Source organism: Zophobas morio, unplaced genomic scaffold, assembly GCF_036711695.1.
Source record: "Zophobas morio isolate AGI-343-1 ecotype UQ-CSIRO unplaced genomic scaffold, CSIRO_AGI_Zmor_V1 ptg000022l, whole genome shotgun sequence".
Taxonomy (NCBI): Eukaryota; Metazoa; Arthropoda; class Insecta; order Coleoptera; family Tenebrionidae; genus Zophobas; species Zophobas morio.
Genome location: NW_026972127.1, coordinates 7,920,343 through 7,939,536, shown reverse-complemented (window position 1 = coordinate 7,939,536; position 19,194 = coordinate 7,920,343). Strand labels below are relative to the sequence as shown.

At 36.2% G+C, this 19,194-nt stretch overlaps 2 protein-coding genes across 2 annotated transcripts; one reads left to right on the top strand and one right to left on the bottom strand.

Moving 5' to 3' along the window:
• The first annotated feature begins 12,224 nt into the window (after nt 1–12,224).
• On the top strand, nt 12,225–13,538 carry LOC135133576 (uncharacterized protein F54H12.2-like). The gene has a single exon (XM_064062026.1). It carries the CDS (start codon nt 12,225–12,227, stop codon nt 13,536–13,538), a length of 1,314 nt encoding a protein of 437 aa, XP_063918096.1.
• Nucleotides 13,539–15,000: 1,462 nt separating this feature from the next.
• On the bottom strand, nt 15,001–18,555 carry LOC135133575 (uncharacterized). The gene has a single exon (XM_064062025.1). It carries the CDS (start codon nt 18,553–18,555, stop codon nt 15,001–15,003), a length of 3,555 nt encoding a protein of 1,184 aa, XP_063918095.1.
• Nucleotides 18,556–19,194: the final 639 nt, after the last annotated feature.

Here is a 19,194-nt window from a genome sequence, read left to right as displayed (position 1 = left end):
TTTATACACTACATGAAAATATTAAACGGTGATAAAACAATAAACGTACGGGACAAGCTCAAAAAATGTAATTTGTTGGAAATCTAGGGATTAACTCCGCTTTGGGGGTCTGCTTAGTACACTTATTTGTTTTTTTCTTGATAACGTCATTGGCTCGCTTGACTTCATGAAAACAAGTTTATTGAAAGGGTACAATCACTTGTCAAAGTAGGACGAAGACGGAGACAGAAATAGCGAGAGAATGCACGTTTTTTGACTCGTAGTTCTGTATAATTAAATTCTGATACACATCGTTTCAACGTGGTGGCGACACCACCTGGTTGTGAATTTTGCTAAATCAAGTATTATTCGGTAAAGACTAAATAAGAGCAGCGCAAAGTTGGTGGTGGAATTTTGACTAATTGTTTGAGATTTCCATATGAATGAGATAATGAAATATGGTAACATTAATATGGATATATGCTCGAAAGCGAACTGTAAGCAGTCCGTGTTGACCCAGCCCCAGACACACCACCGTAGGGCGTCCCAGCATAAAGCCGAATTTCCCGAAAACGGCAATCTCTATGTATGAGATTTTCGTTAATTTGCATAAAATGTGTCTCACTGATTCATATATCTTATTGTGTTTGATATATGATTTCTGCTCTCTCCTGTTTAAATTTCAATTTTGCACCGAAATATGCCCCTCCAACAACAAACAATTTGTTATTTACGAATTCTCCCCAGCAGATTACACTCAGCATCGTTTCGCATTCACAAAGAGGAGGATTGCAGGGAATATTTTCGGGATAGATGCGCTTAACGTGATAATTAGGTCAATTTCCGGGATACAAATGTCTTTATTTTATCTAGAAGTGATTATTATTAAAATAGGATTATGACTGAATAGTTGCAATGTTTAAAATTGTCTTATTATAAGTGTAACTTTACAACCAATTTAACAAACTGGAATATATCTAAGGAGAACACAAAAATTGATCTTGTTTGGGTAGTTTAGGTAGAAAATAATCAATTTATATGGCAACAATATTATGAGGAATTGGAAAAAGTGTTTTTAAGAGACGTGGACTGTGTATCGAATTTACGAAACATTTTTCTGAACGGAAAAATTAATGAAGTGTGTATATTCCTCCCAAATATTTATGACGTAATTTTACGGAATAATATTCTTTACTACTTGATTTCAAAAATCATTGATACAATTTTTTTTTAAATGATAAATCTAGAAAGAATAAACGAGCTTTTAAATTTAATAGTTAAACTTAAAGCGTTATTATAATCCATCCCTTAATCAGCGACATAAAATAGTGATTATGTAGTGGAGGTTCTAGCTCAATCTTTGGTGTAGGTATGAGTTCCTGTAAAGTCACTAAATCTGTTGCTACTGTTAAAAAGTGTAGCAAATTACCTGTGTCTCAAATTGGAAACAAAAAACTTAACTTGTGTGCTAGAGAAGGCTATTAAGAGTTAGTAATTTTTTAAGAATTGTTTGACACCAATGTGGAGGCTGTTAATTAAATTAGCAACCTAATGGCAAGTATATAGGACCGCCATAATTACAATAAAAATATATCTGATGTCAAAAAACACGGAAAGTAGGAAGGACTGACATATTTCCATTTCAAAAATTTATTAAATGCCTCACATAAGTAAGTAAGATTGTCCGAAGTTACTTAACCTTAGCCGGAAATGAGCCAGAACCCGAGCATACATAAAATACATTAAGCCATAAGTCGCACTTGCGTAAAGAAATAATTAATCAGAACCCGCACTACATAATTATTTTAAATTTCTACATTTGCGTATTACAGTTTTACATAAATTTTGATCGTGTAGGTTTTTCAACAGGGGACAAATAAATTACCAGGCTAGCAAAACAATTGAAATAATCATTTCTTTATTCAAAAATAATCAATTTATATGGGAACACTATTATGGCATTCGGGGAAAACGTTTACTTAAATTTACAAAATTTAGAGACATTTTTCTTTGTAGAGAAAATTAATAATGTACATGACACAATTCTTTCCAAGAATTGATGACGTTATTTTACGGAATGAAACTCATTATTCGATTAAAAAATTAATTGTCGAAATAAATTTTTCTGCTGTATAAATGTATAGAAAAAAGAAAACAATTCTGGAAAGTTATTCTTACTTCCCAAGCGTAAGCTAAGGAAGTATAGTAATCGAGTCCATACGACGAATGGCCAGTTTATATTTTCTGGACGTTTCATGACCCCTAGAGTACGAAAAAAGTAGTCTCCCGTTTCCGTCTGTCTGGTGTTTGTATCCATTTCTATTAGACACGTAATCTCCGAAACTGCTGGACCGATTGTTGTCGAATTTGGACGTATATTAGAAATATCATGATTTGCTAATCATCCCCACCAATAATTTGATGACGTCATTTCAAAGAATTTTATGTTTATTTGATTAAGGGCCGATTTCATAATCAAGTTAAAGCAGCTTTAAAATTAAAATTGGATTTTTATCATGGAAACACATGTTGAGCCAGTGGTTTAAAGGTCCCATTAGTTAAAGGTCCTTTAAGTTTTGATTATGAAACTAACCCTTAACTGTTATACAACAATGAAGTCCTATAAGTGTGTAATTTATTACCAAAATAAATTTTTCTGTTGTATAAATGTATATGAATAGGAAAATAAATCGACAAATTATTTCTTCTGCTGTTATTTTGATTTGCTGTTAATTGCTTGATTTTTTTCAGACATTTTTCGTATAGGTACGTCCTTTTGTCATTTTCAAAATTTTCCCAAAAATTTGAAAATGACAAAAGGAACTCAATCCAGAAAGAATACATGAACTTATAATAATAATAATTCAATATAAAACGCTATAATATGCTTTTTTTGTAGAAAATAATTTTTGTTAACTGAGAATTTTCTGATAACAAAAGCATAAAATTTATATTAGATTGCTTATAAAATTTTACACCATTTGGAATCGTGAATGTTTTTCAGCATTGACTATCACCAGTATAAAAAAAAAAACGGTTGAAATAATAATTTCCTAGTCAGTTTATATGGCAACAGAGTTGTGACCATCGTCAAAAAAGCGCTGAAGCTTTACGAAAAAACAACCAGCCTCTGGAATAAATCCCGCTACTTTCGCTAATGAGCCCGGTTCGCCTTTTGTAGTTTACAATAAAAACATAATTTGTGGAGGCGGCGGTCGCTCGGACAGAAGTATGTAAATGAAATCCGCCGTCCGGGGGCGGCCGGCACGGGTCACTTGATATAGGAGTTATATTGAAAGGAAACCGGCTCATTAATTTAAAGAGTACAATGGCGGCAGGAAAGCACATGTTAAGTTTAGTTTGTTAATTACGACGTCACACACAATGGTGGCGCTTCCGCGCCAACCGCTCCCGGAAATGTGCTGCTCGTTGCTGCTCTGTTTCAAGCTCTCGCCGTGCCGCCCCCAGTTGTATACAGGACGCTTTTACATGCACCGCTTTTCATTCTTATCAAAACCACAACCGCAACGCTAACTGTTCACATGCAACTTTCAGCGTTTTGCAGATTGTTCCCAGGAAAAGTTGATAGTTGTTTTGCTGGAAAACTCGCACAAAGACGATCTGTCTGATTACTTATGTTTATAAACATGGTGGTAGAGAACCCACAACTTTTAGCGCAGTTTTGTTTGCAAATTATACGCCGAAATTCTAAATAAAATTAATTGAATTAAAGCAAGTATATATAGGGTGCGTCATGTGGTTGTGTAAATAAATTCCAATTATTTTGTTAAATTATTACTAAAAGCTAGGTAGATTTTTGCTTCGGCTTCTGAGAATAGTAATTTTTGATATAATGCAGTGAAAATATTTCTGTTATCGAACACGAGTTTATTGTGTGATATTTGTTGCAAAAGCAGAAAATGACGAGTGACCGCTTAATGTGGGTGGAATTTCTGAAAATGTATAAATCTGCCTGGTTTAATTTAGTTACGCCATGTAATTATCACTAATACCAATACAAGTATCACGCTTTTGGACAACAGACTGACAGAGCCTTATCTTGATTAAAAATAAAATGAGGAACAAATAAAAGCAGCGATTACATGGTCTGTCTATTATCTATATAAAATGTTATATATAATACCCGACTGTGAGTGACTCTTTTGAACGTTTTTCATTTAACAGGGTGTAGGTGTTTAAATCTATATTTTATGTGGCGTTTATTGATTATATGAAGGCGTATGCCTGATGTTAATTATAATTAAAACAATTATACTGTAACACAAAATTAATAATGCGACGCGAGTGTTGGTTTTTGCGATATAAATTTTCCATGGAACGTGAATTTTGGTTGTCTAATAGGAAAATTATTGTATTAACATTAAACAGATGTTTCTGTTTTAAGTTTTTTCCTTATTTTTTGTTTTATTGATTCAAGTTCCAACTGATGGAGTTATATTTATGTAGGTATGATGTGTGTAATATTAATATTTGTACGCACCTAATCTGAGCGTGATTCTTTAATTTATGAAACAGTCAAAAGAATTAGAGTTCATTATCCTTTATCAGTTTTACTGCTTAACAAGGGCGGTCTGTGTTTGACTAGATTATGGCAGGCATTAACAAAAGTCATGTGGAATAAATAGGTTTATTAGTATTTTTGTTTATGGTGGTGATTATTTGTCAATGTCATAATGAACTAAAAAAAATTTTGGTTATTTAGTTTTTAATTGCAAATCATATACAGCGTAAAAAATGTGTGGGTAAGCAAAATTGTGTTAATTTTGCTTATACAATAAAATAAAATGTCGAAATTATAAAATTTTAAAACTAATAAATTCAACTCTGAACTGTTTTTAAAATTTCAGAGTAATTAGAGAAGCTTTTCGTCTAACGACTGATGCAAATACGCGCTTCGTTATATAAAATATAATTACATATATAAATTATAAAAAACTTGAAATAAAAAAAAAATTAAATTAAAAAATTATTTTTTCGTACACAATTTTTTAATGACAATTTGGTGGTAATTTTTTAGGGGCAATTACTCATGAATGTAACCTTTTCATTCATATTGGTAGTAAATATATTTTTCGATATGAATTATTGGTTGCCTATCTATCAGGCAGCAGACACCGAAAGAGTTAGGTTATGATTAACATTTGTGAGGGCGCAAAATTTACAAAACTGCAAAAGACAACGTGATGTACGATCTTTTATAATCATCATGATAAGGTCCATTTAATTATTGGCTAAATATATGGTTTCTGTACGTGTAAGGTTGTCTGTTCAAGGGGTAATTTACGAGTATTTTTTTAGAAATGTAATTTTTTTGGAAAAAATCAAAAGTTATTCAAGAAAATTTGAAAATTTGCCTTGGACAATACAGAACCGACTACTTTGAATTCTTGTAAACATTTAAGGCCATGATAAATCCTAAAATTTATTTATTTATCCTCTTCAAAAACTTGATGACGTCATCTCGAAATGTGCAAAATATTACACTTATTGTTTATCAGTTTTTATTTTACAATAAAATTACAATTTATTTCAGAAGTTACCAAATTAATGGCTCTGAAATACAGCACATGGTTTTAAGTTTTAATCGTGTATATGCTAAAACGCTAAGGTCTCTAATCATCCCCACATACAATGCGATGACATTTCCTCAAAATTTTTTATTTTTAATATTATTTAAATTAAAAAAAATAATATACATACTTTTGAGCTACGCTTGTGGTTCATGAATCCGCCTTAAGTTTTAATTACAATTACTTTTCATACAACCCAAACAAATAGGACTTAGCTGTGCGAGTTAAGGCCCCGATTTTTTTTGAATTTTTAAGCAACTTGAAATCTATCGGCCGAGTTCAAATTCCATCCTCGTTGGCATTTTTTTAAGGTATTGAATTTATTTAAATGTTTGACTTCAGATGCGAGGGAAGTTCTTTAGAAATAACTTTAGACTATTTTTTTACTTATAAGGATTAAGTAGTAACAGCGACCCATTAGTGTGACCTTGAAAAACCGCTAGGATTTGAGCGACCTTGAAAAAACCGCTAGGATTTGAGACCCGCTAGTAATTAGAGTTAATTAATTAATGCATAATTAATTAGCGATTAAATTCGATTTTAATTACGGGAGTATGTTTAATTAGTGTGTTTAAGCCTTAATTAGAATCGGGAATTAATTTATTAGAGGGTTTTAATCATTAGCGTGCATATTAAATGAGATTTAATCGATAATTAATTACCCTTAATTAGTAGCGGTCTTTAATTACTAGCGGGTCTCAAATCCAAGCGGGTCTCAAATCCTAGCGGGTTTGAAATCCAAGCGGGTCATAAATCTTCGCTGGTCAAAATGCTAGCGCTTTCACCTTCCGAAATCCTAGCGGTCATAAATGCCGATACTTCCCTCGCCCAAGGGTTTCGGGGTGCGTGTAAATCCAAGCGGTGTAAAATACTAGCGGGTTTAAAAGACTAGCGCTTTCATTTCTTAAATGATTATTCGGAACACCTATAAATGGGCGCAAGCTCGATACGATGGCAATTGCAATTTTGTATACCTCTTTGAAGAAGCTCCCCCAAGTGTTGTATAGTGAATTGTGTGTGTGCACCAAGTGGTTTACTTCTCTATCAATTCAATTCAACGTAAGTAAAAAACTTTTCCATCGTTATTTTAATTAATTAATTAATTAATTATTTTATTTTAATCGTGCTAATTATTGGTATTATTTTTAATACGCGTGTATGTTTTATTTTATTTTAGATGATGAAACGTGTCCGTCCCAACACCGTCACCAAAGAATCGGCACCACCTCTTCAAAAGAAATTGCGCCTCAAGGACTGTGAAGATTTAGAAATAGTAATTGAAGATTCTCAACCGGTACCTTTAACGCCATCGTCTCCGCCAGGTCATACCTCGGTGGGCGTCGTACACAGCGAGGGTCAAGAGATCGATTTTTGGGGTGATGTTGCTGAAGGGGATCTTGAGAAGCTGATGTGTGCCGCAGCTGATAAGTTGGAGAACACTCTGCAGGCTGAGGAACTTCGAAAAATAAGAAATGAGAAATATCGTTTATTAAACGAGAGAGTATTTCCGTTGACCAAGTCGGGAAGTAAATTTGTCAGCATCGGTGTACAACCACTTCGTGATTATGAAGTCGTGATCAAGTTGCACAACCCTCAACTCACCAGTGCAGCGTGGTTTGTCAAAGATGAATTCGGAGAACTCGTCAAGAAACTACGCGAATATATGCCACTGGTGCGAAACGTGGGCTGTGATATGTTCTTGTGCGATATAGGAAAATACAGTGTTTATGTATGCAAGAACAGAGTGATAAAGTTTGAACCGGTCAATGAAGATGTGTATGAACCCTTACATCTGAGCGTGGACACTGTTCAAACATTCTTAAGCTTAAGTGAATTTTTCAGTTCGTTATTAGAACAATTTTCGATTCAGCGCCGCGTATTTCCAAAATACGATGCGTTTATAGACAGTACAGTATTTGAAATTATGGGTGATGATAATAATAATGTTAGAGATGATAGGACTTTTGAACAAACAGCGTTACATATAATTAACAGTTTTCAGAACAATCAAATTTTGTATGAGATATACTTGAAAATGCCGTGTACATTTAAGCATCACGTACAAAGTCGGATTGCGTATTGTAAAGAGCACAATACTTATAATTACCCGTCATTCAAAATGACACAATAAAAAAATGTGTTATTGTTACAAATAAATAAATAAATATATCAAGGAAATGAACTCTTTTTTTATATATATATATATATATATATCTATATATATACATACCTATCCAAGAGAGAGAGAGAGAGAGAGAGAGAGAGAGAGATCAAGTATTTTAAATGAATAAAATAAAATAAAATCGTTTTCACAACTTGTTAATTGTCATTTCCCGTTAGTTGGTGCATATGAAAGAGCAACTCTCTCTCTCTCATGTATATATATAAATAATAATAATATTAATAATAATAATATTAATATTAAAAAAAAATATGGATCAACGTTTTAAGACTCCTTTTACAGCTATAGTCGCTGGTCCAACTGGTTGCGGTAAATCACATTTTATTTCAAGGTTTTTAAAAAACTTAAACTTCGTATGCGATACCGAATTTAAACAAATTGTTTGGTACTTTGATGAATGGCAGTCTTTATACGAAAACGAAGAATTAAAATATTTAAACATTGAATATCGTCAGGGCATGCCTGATTTAAGTTGCTTTGACGGTACGATGCCCGTTTTAATTATTATCGATGATTTAATGAGGGAAACAACAAGCGGCATAGTTGATATATTTACTAAGGGCAGTCATCATCGTAAAGTTAGTGTATTTTACATCACGCAAAATTTATTTCATCAAGGTAGAGGTCAAAGAGACATCTCGTTAAACGCCAACTACATTATATATTTCAAAAATCCTAGAGATAGAGCACAAATCAGTCATTTGGCTAGACAAATATTTCCAGAAAACACAAAATTTATTCGAGAAGCTTACAGTGATGCAACGACTCGGCCTCATGGTTATTTACTATTTGATTTAAAGCAGGACACATCCGAGAACTTCAGATTTCGAACTAACGTGTTACCGGATGAACAACCGACATTTGTCTACGTACCGAAAAACGGATATAAATATCAACGTTCATTGCAAAATTCTCATTCTTAACTGGAATGTCGCGCTTGTTACGTAGCAATGAAGAGGTGTTAAGGTTTTTGCATAAAGCCAAACCTAGTTACAGAAAGGCTGTTTTAAATTCTGCAGATTATAATCTTGTACGTTGTATTTGTGAATGTGTCCACAATACATTACTAGGAAAAGTTTCTTTGAGTAAAAGTCAGAAACAGCAATTAGCTAAACATAAGAAAAGTTTAAGGTGTCTAGTGAAACCTCGTGAATCTTTTATTAAAAAGAAAAAAATACTCGTACAGAAGGGTGGTGCCTTTCTGCCTCTATTGCTCGCTCCTATAATATCGGGTGTTTTGAGTTCGTTAGTTGCAAAGTGAATTAACATTTTTTTTACGTAAAAATGGAGCATGCTAAGAAAATGATTTTGGTGGACCCAAATATTTTTGAACGAACTCGTCAACTACAGAGTAATCAACCGGACACTTTGTCAAAGTTGGATGAAGAAATGAGCTCGGTTCTCAATTTAAAAAATCTGGATGACACCCAAAAATGGTCTATGTATAATCAAATTTTACAAAGATATTTGAATTTACTTAGCCATAATCGCAAGACTGTTGAAGTACCCGTTGTGGAATTACAAGCTTCTTCTCCTCAGGAGTCACCATCGGTAGTACAGGCAGAAAAAAGCTACGACGGGTTTAACGATATTTTGTCAGCCGTGCCCAAACAATATAAAAATAAAGCGTCATCATTGATGCAAAAATTAAAAAACTCTGGAATTACCTGGGATGCTATGGGTGTTGTGAGCGCCGACGGAAAACCAATAGCTGGCTCTAATATAACGGATCTAGTAAATGATGTTGTCAGAGCAAATAAAACAAAAAACGGTCCAGCGGGGTGGGCAGAATTTGCCGACGTTTTGCGTAGTATTAATATTCCACGAGTTTTAATAACCAATCAAAAACGTTTAGAATATATTAATCGAAACATGAATCGGTCTGATTCTTCCTCAGCTTATGTAGATGTAGAAGAACCAAACGATTTTCTGTCGCCTATACGTTCATCATCACCGGCTCAACCTCTTAGTTCAAGTCACGAGTCCGAACAGTCGACGTCGCCCAACCAAAGAAAAAAAAGGCCCACATCATCATCAAAAACAAAGTGGTCAAAATTTTCCTTCAAGTGACGCTGTAATGGATAACCATCTACGCGAGCATTATTATAGTCCCTCTAACCCGGCGAGTTTTTCCGGCTTAAACAAATTATCTAAAGTCGCTAAGACTCCGGAGCCGCACGTCAAAAAGTGGTTGGAAGGTGAGGATGCATACACCTTGCATAAACAAGTGCGCAAAATATTTCCGAGAAACAAATATCTCGTGACAAATATCGATGAACTTTTTCAAGCTGATTTAATAGATCTTAGAAATTTAAAAGAGGACAACGACAACGTCGGGTACCTACTGAGCGTTATAGATGTGTTTTCTAAATATGCTTGGGTGAAACCGTTGCAGACTAAAACAGGCGTTGAAGTCTCGTCGGCCTTTCAACAAATTTTTAACGAGCGAATACCTCTAAATCTACAGACTGACAAAGGAAAAGAATTTTTAGCTAGTAGAGTGCAAAAATTGTTTAAACAACATGAAGTTAATTTTTATGTAGCGAAAAATCCAGATGTAAAAGCGGCTGTTGTAGAACGTTTCAATAAAACACTAAAATCAAAAATGTTTAAATATTTTACTTACGCCAATACCCAGCGTTACATCGATGTTTTACCCGATCTCGTGCAATCGTACAATAATTCATATCATCGAACTATTAAGATGGCTCCTAATCACGTGAACGCCGATAATGTCTTGCAAGTTTACCGGAATATCTACAGACATAAACAACCGTTATTAAAAAGCAATTCGAAAATTTTATACAAAGTCGGGGATTACATACGAATAACCAGATTTAAACATGTATTTGAAAAAGGTTATGCTAGTAATTGGAGTGGGGAGATATTTCAAATTACAAACGTCATAAAAAGAGATCCTGTCGTATACAAGATAAAAGATTTGCTGGGCGAACCAGTAGACGGCGTATTTTATCAACCGGAAATTCAGCGTGTGCAATATAACCCTGAAAAATCGTTTCACATTGATAAGATTTTGAAAAAGAGGTATAAAAACGGTCGTACTGAAATTTTAGTTCAGTGGAAAAATTATCCTCCAAAGTTTAACTCGTGGATTCTCGAAAGTTCTTTGCACGAAATATGACGGATCGCGAGAATTTTTATCTTACGCTGATTTCTGACAGTTCAAAAACATATTTCCCGAACAATACATCAACGCATTTTTGCACGCAGTTGCCGCGATCGTTGCATTTAGATGGTGAATGGTGTGTTGGATTAGCTGAAATTCAATATCCTTGTTCATTTCTAACAATTCAAGAAGGCGAGAATATTGTATATTACACGTTCAATGTCGATTTTAAGGACCCCTTATGTCGCGATATACTAACCGGGTACCTCGAGGACAAGTACCTTTCAATGTGGCTCGATCAACAAATGAAACGTTATCAATATAATTCAGTTGATGATATCTTAAGCAACGAAAACGCTGATTTTTTTCCTGCGGACGGTGTAAAAAGTAAAACGAAAATTGATGCTGGTAATTATGAGTCAATAGACTCAATACTGGCTGCGTTGAATCAAAATCCTGTTATAAGTGGAAACAATGTCAGATTTACGATAGATGAAAAAACGAAGAAGGTTCGCGTGGCATCTTCTAGCGTCAATTTAACATCATTAATTCTATCGCCGAAATTAAATTTACAGCTAGGTTTTGAACCGAACACAAACATTTTAAACAAATTCTCGACTCACCCGTCAAATATTTTGTTGGGCCTTCCGTCGCATTTCTTCACATACTGCGATATCATAGAACCGCAGTTAATAGGCGATGTTGTGGCCAAAGTTCTGCGAATTGTTGTTCTGGATAACACCCGCTACACGTACGGCGTGCAACATGTTCAGTTTTTTTCACAACCTCACTATGTACCAGTGTTAAAACGTGAATTCGAAAACATCGAAATAGATATAAGAAGTAACACGGGTGAAAAAATACCATTTCAGTTTGGTACTGTGAGTGTTAAGCTTCATTTTAAAAAGTTGTCGCGATGAGTCCATGCTATCATGATTATTATGTAAACCAAGCTGGAACGGGGATAGGAGCTATTTATCGGGGTAGCGTATACCAAAGGGGGCACGGTTTTGGCAGTTTTTTGAAAGGTTTATTTCGTTCGGTGATGCCTTTGCTCAGGAGCGGTCTAAAGACTGTCGGGCAAGAAGCGCTTCGTTCGGGAACTCACTTTCTCGATGACGTGGCCAGCGAAAAGCCCGTCGTTGGTGCGTTTAAATCACGCGTTGCTGAATCGGCCGAAAATTTGAAACGCCAAGTCCAAAGTAAAATTGATAGTTTGGTGGGGTCTGGTTGTTTAAAACGAAAGAGGAAAGCTTCTAAATCTCAGAAACGGTCTATTCGTCGTAAAGTAAACAACGACAAAAAGAACCCGTCGCGCAAAGACATTTTTAGTTAACACTGAAATATGGCTTTTCTTGATCCACGTAGCTGTGAATGTGTGAAGTCCGAACTAGATTTATTCGCTTTACCGACTACCCAAACTAGCATTGAAAATGGACAGTGGTTGCACTACAACACTTTAAACAGCATTACAGACGATGGTCCTTTGGAATTTGTGGTGAACGGGGCCGATGAGTACATCGATCTATCGCACACGCTTCTTTTGCTGAATGTAAAACTTGTTAAGGAGGATGGGACAAATTTTGCTGCTACCGATAAAATTGCACCTGTTAATAACATTTTACATTCTCTGTTTAGCCAGATTGACGTTTATCTAAATCAAAAATTAATTTCACCCCCAAATAACACGTATGCTTACAAATCGTATATTGAAACTTTGCTAAATTATGGCCCAGCTGCTAAAAATTCTCACCTAACGTGCGGCTTGTGGTACCCCGATACACCCGGAAAAATGGATAACGCCGATGATGATAACGATGGATATAAGAAACGTAAAATGTTTACAAAAGAAAGTAAAGAAGTAGATCTGATCGGGCATCTTAATTGCGATCTTTTCAATCAGAGTAAATTTTTAATTAACGGTGTGGAGTTACGAGTAAAATTGGTTCGTTCAAGAAATAATTTTGCATTAATGGCCGATGGAACGACGACCGGAAAAATACAAATTAACAACGCCACGCTACTTGTGCGACGAGTTAAAATAAGCCCAACCGTGATGTTAGCTCACGCAAAAGCTTTGGAATTGTCATCTGCGAAGTATCCCATCACTCGCACCGAGATAAAAGTACTGACGCTGCCTCAAGGTGTACTTTCCAAATCTCTGGATAATATCTTTTTGGGTCAACTGCCAAAACGTATTGCTGTATGCTTTGTATCAAACAAGGCATTCAACGGTGACTTTACGTTGAATCCATTCAACTTTCAACATTTCAACTTGAACTTTATGGTTCTATATGTCGACGGTCACCAAGTACCGTGTAAACCATTTCAGCCTGATTTTGCGGGACCAAGTAAAAAATACGTTACCATGTATCACACGTTATTTTCCGGGACCGGAATGCATTTTCTTAATGAGGGAAATGATATATCACGCGAAGCTTATTCGGGAGGCTACAGCGTCGCCGTTTTTGATCTCACGCCGGATCTTTCAGCGGGTTCCATGACTCATTGGAATCTCGTTAAAAATGGAAGTGTTAGATTGGAAGTGGCGTTTCAGACTGCTTTGACGGAAACGACAAACTGTTTAATTTATGGAGAATTTGACAGCGTCATAGAAATTGACAAAAAACGCAACGTTGTTGTAGACTTCAGTAGTTAAATAATGTTCTACAAATAAATATTCGTTAGTTATTTAATAACGGGCGTTAACGATGGTCGTGTTTGTCGATTATCAAAGTTTCTTGAACTCGGACAAAGACGGTACCATTATTAAGGAATTGGCAATTTTAAACACTGAAAAATCGAATATTGATTATTTTTTGTTTAAACCACCTGAGGATTTGCCAAATTTACCACATAATTTCCAAGAGCAAATTGACTGGGTAACTCGAAACTTACACGGATTATCGTGGTGCGATGGGAGTGAATCTTACAGTAAAGTCGACACCATTTTAGCGGAAACAACCAAGAACATCGAACGCGTTTACGTTAAAGGCAAAAGGAAGAAAAAAATACTCGAGCAACGGATGCCCACCAAAACAGTTATTGACGTACAACAACACAGCTGTCCATCGTTTAGGGAATTAAACGCACTTTATAACAACCGGACTTGCAAAAATCACACCCATAAAGTCAAATGCTCCTTGAGTAACGTGCAGAATCTTTCCAGCTGGTATAATGAACACTGTGCAGCTGGAAAACTGCCTAGCCAAAATTGCAAAATCGGGCAAATATCACTATGCTGTTTTTGCTAACAATACGTTGCCTATGTATATGAGTAGGCCTGCTTTGATTGTCGTAAATGAGGACCCCGATTATATGCCCGGTAGTCATTGGATGGGTATTTATATCGACTGCTACGGATTCGCATATTTTTTTGACAGTTTTGGACGAAAGCCTCGAAAAAACATTCTGGATTTTCTAAAAAGAAACTCTACAATGTGGAGCTACAATTACCGCGTAATTCAAGATGTTGCGTCCAGCGTTTGCGGGCATTACTGCATCTTATTTCTTTTAAATTATACCTTAAATAATTCTGTAGATAAATTTTTAAGTTTGTTTAAGACACGCAATCCTATGAATAATGATCTTATTTGTAAAAAAATGTTTGATTATTATTTTAGCCGTAAATAAAGTTCCAAAATACCATCTCCTTTGTTTTTTTTTTCAAAGCTACTTTGCAAACACTTTCATCGGAGTTGAACGGATGAACGCGAGCGCGGCGCGGGCGGAGGGGCGGCGCGGGCGGAGGGGCGGCGCGAGCGGAGGGGCGGCGCGGGCGGAGGGGCGGCGGCGCGGGCGGGCGGGCGGAGCGACACACACACGCGCGCGCGCACACACACACACACACACACACACACACAAGCGTGCAGGCTCGCTCATGTGCAAAAAAAAATATATATAAAATACAACAAGTTTATTTGAGACAAGTTTTCCATGTAAAAAAAAAGACAATTATCAGCAACAACAACAATATTATACATATAAAATTAAAATGTTCTAAAATCACAAATTACATCGACATCAATTACAAAAAAGAAAAAAAACGCTAAAAATAAGTTCCAAAGATAAAATTACAGTCAACCGCAACGACAAACTATCGAGTTTATAACAGCAACCATTTAATTTTTAAAACCGTAAGGTAAAGTGTCGTAGGAATTTTCGAGACGTCTACGTTTTGTTGCTCTAATTCTATATTGCTTACTTGTGTGCTTGGTAAACACATCGTATCTGGGATTCCTTACTATAACTCTAGAATTTAAGCGTAAAATCTCATCATCCTCATCATCCTCTCTATTACAAATCATATCTTTCATTTTGTTAAAATTTAAAATTTTACAGGTTTCATAATTTAGGGTGATTCCTTTCACCTTGCACACAGTCTTGTACGACTGGTCTTTGCACGACCAAAATTTATAACAATAATTTTTTGGGCCCCCGCTGACAAACTCGCTTATGAAGCTGCCATCGCCGTACTCGCCTAGCTCGTCGGTCAAATCGCCAAGAAAATCACCAACTGGCGGCATCCACTCGCCATTTTTTTGACTAAAAATGACGCTGTCTGTATCAAAATACAAGACACGACGATCTAGGCGTTCCAGATATTTGTATAGCTCCAATCGAGCGCCAGCGGTTGTGTACGCGGCAACAACGACATTAACTGTTTTTAATGGGTCTATATCTTCGTCCACCTTGTTCCATGTTGCCAACACCACCTCGGAATTAATTATTGTTAAATTATGCACCTCCGCCGACGGATTAGTTAGAAGTTTAAACAAGTCTATCGATTTGTTTATAATTTCAGTCTTTGGGGCATTTTCTTTTTGGCCGAATTTGCCCCAAAAACTGTTCAACATGATTTTATATAAAAATCGCATCCCGCTGTTCTGCGTAATTTTGTTTTTCTCGAGTAAGATACCTTCCTTTTCGAAATAGGATGCTATATACATATCTTTTTTTTCATTAGTGTCACACCACGCTGGAAACCCGCTGTTTTCCTGTTTTCCTTTCAGACCGCAATTTATATATGAAGAAAAGAGACCGGGTGTATTTGTCTCTTTGTCGTAAATTACGGTTTTATACTCCCAGATTTCAAAAATTTCTATCACTCTGTACCTCAGTTCTACGGCTTTTCGCAATTCGTCAGCCACGAAAGTACCAACAAACTGCCGTTCGCTTTCTGCGTGAGTGCATTCAGTCTGTAATAAACCTTCAACACAAGTACGGCACAAAGGGAACGTCAGTTTGTTATTACACCTGTACGGAAGTACAGGGTGATATAAATTTTGTGGAGGTAGTACGAGACACTTAATTAATCCCTCGACACTTTGCAGTTCGACCTGCCGGCATTCGTTATCCCCTACATAAATTTTTATAGGGTGGCCGATCGGGTATTTACCGTATTTGTTTATGTAGGGGTATAACGAACACACGTCGTAATACATAATTTTTTCGTCGTCGGAGGTGCAGTTATAATACAGCTTACATGCATTTGTGCGACCGCCGTAAAATGCATCACGAGGGTTTAACGGTGGGCATCTAGTTCTCGGTATGGCATTTATAAATTCTTGCATCGCCGGATTTCTTTTTAATTCTTTCTCATATTGACACTGCCAGATTGTCAATAAATTATACCCGGCTGCCTTAATGCGGTATTCCTTGTCTAAGGTGGCTTCGCGCTTGATAAAAAGTCCATCTTTTTTGTCCGACAGCTTACATGTCTGATCAAAATAGCACTTTTCGCAACCATGATACCAACACCCGTAAAACTCGAAAACCGTGTTTGTCGCTTCGCAAAAACCATCAACTAAAATATTTTCAGGTAAACGAGTTTCACGACCATTGGCAGCATGATTGATAACTATATTATTTGAATGACCAATCCACGTAAGCCACTTAATGGCCACCTCAGATTGGTTATCACCACACCGGTAGCCGTTCCTGGGAATAATCCCGATGGTGTCCTTTTGCAAAAAGTTTCTCCTGAAGACAAGGTTGCAAGCGGACGCGATTGTTAAAGATTCTAAGAATGGGTCGATACCGTACCCTGAAATAAAGCAGTCTCGAAATTTCAAACAACCCTTCCGCAATAAATCCACATCTTGAATGCAGTATTTAACGATTTCTTTACCCATGTCAAATACTGCATTACTTTCGATCTGCTCATTATGCCAATTAACAAATCTAGCGCGTTCATCAGGCATCATTGAATCGCAACCATAGTGACATTTTTCAGGAATAGTTCCTACATAATTTTTATTGGTGGATTTATTGAAGTAGTGGGGAAAATACCCCTTGCAACCTTGTATTTTGAAGGCCGATGGAAAACGCGACAACGGCAATTGAATAAAGTTCAAACTATCAATGAATCTTATCGACGTGCCACAGGTAATCGACATTAGTTTTGTCCCAGTCCGGATCACCTCGGGACACCATCGGCTGACATTGTCGAACATTTTTTGCAAAAGGAAACTCCCATCGAAACCTTTCATATTATGCGCTATAGCTGTAACTTTAAACTTTTTCGACATTTCGGCTACATGTTCTAGCAACCTATCTACAGGGTCCTCTTTGTAAATTAATTGACGTTGCCCGCAATTATAACAATTACCATTAACATCGTCAATCAAAATACAAATACGGCATGCTTTTTGGATAACGCACAAATTGGGTTCGTGTAAAAACATGCCTTCTCTAATTTGTTTGTCCTGAGTAGTTTCTAGATCGTAAAACACAAACAAAAAATCGTGAACGTTTTCTTCAGCTTTGCCTAAAGACGCCCGGTTAGGCTGCATATAGCAGAAATGTCGAACTGGTTTATCAGCACGACATGTGCTACATCGGGATACACCGCAAATATGATTGGTTTTTTTATTAACCCAAATATGTTTGTGACAGATATGGCACTTTTTTAATTTTTCACACAATTTAGCGGCGATATGCTTTTCAAGACATATACGACCCCGAAAACATCTTAAACATGACCGACATTTTAAAATATTTTCGCCGTTGTCGTTAATATTACAAGGAGGACTAGCGTGACAACACGGACATATGTACGGACAAGATTTGTGGCGATCTCCTCTGGAATATCGTACGCGACAAAGCTCACAGAAATACTGTGTAGAAAAGGCGCCTGTAAGGCTTAAAATTACATTGTAATGATTGTTTTCCATTATCAGATTGAGACATTTTTTACCCGGGGCACGGGGACCCTCAAAATAAACAGAATTGCCTACGCGACTGCTATATACCACTATGGTATAGTCAGACAAGTACTCTTGGAAATCGTTAAGTTGAACGTAATTTCCACCGTTAATTAAACAGACATTACTCGCGCGACACAATTCCGCAGCAAGAGTTTGCAATAATATTTTTCCACGAGTTTGCGAAAATTGTTTCAAGGATTTTCGGTCGTTGTTGCTGTCGCAGTACATTTTGGCCACAACTAGCGCCATACCAAGACAATCGGTGCCTTGGTTGTCGATAACGTATATACTATTTTTGGTAACGCTGTACTCATTAAAACTCACGGCTTTTCCGTTGATAGCAGACGTACCGTATCCAGCTGGGGGGCGCACGCGGTCCACTTGGATTGACAAATAATCGCTGGTGAAAAACTCAGCGTTACTTTGTAGCACCACGGAGATTACGTCCAAAATAACATCGGCGCTCATAGCCGAAAATTTCCGGAACGAAATGCCCAACGGTTTATCAGGGTAATTTTCATTTTTCATTAAAATTCCGACGATGTCGTCAGGAAGGAACTCTCGGCAAACATGATCGAGCATTTCTTGGATCACTTTCTGCAAATAAAAAAAATATATATATCGACTTTGTATAAAATATTATTGCAATTATTATTGTTTACCAACGTTAAATAACAATTACTGTGAAAAATTTCAAATTTTATATTTAAGAAGAAATTATACACACCTTCAGCCAAACCATTTGATTGTCCGATGATTCTACAGTTGGAGCTTTTAGCGTGAACTCCATACATCGGGATAAAAGACCAAATTTTTTAATAAATCTTTCTGATTCCCGAACCGTGTTTAAAAATTTGTGGTCGTTGGTTTGATTTCCTATTGCTTCCATGCTCAGCTCCGCTTCTACAATAAATACATAAATGATTAATTTGCAAACAGTGTATTAATAAAATTGACTTACCGAAAGGCTTGACGTTTGAAGAATCTTCGACGCCTCGCCCTAGTTGAAGATTTGACTTTGCACGATGGGGACCTATATACATTTTCTAATTACATATTTGTGTTACATTGAAAATACAATAACTTACATATCGGAACACTTTTAGA

Coding starts and splice junctions, on each gene's coding strand:
- LOC135133576 (XM_064062026.1), top strand. CDS start 12,225: ATGGCTTTTCTTGATCCACGTAGCTGTGAATGTGTGAAGTCCGAACTA.
- LOC135133575 (XM_064062025.1), bottom strand. CDS start 18,555: ATGAGCGCCGATGTTATTTTGGACGTAATCTCCGTGGTGCTACAAAGT.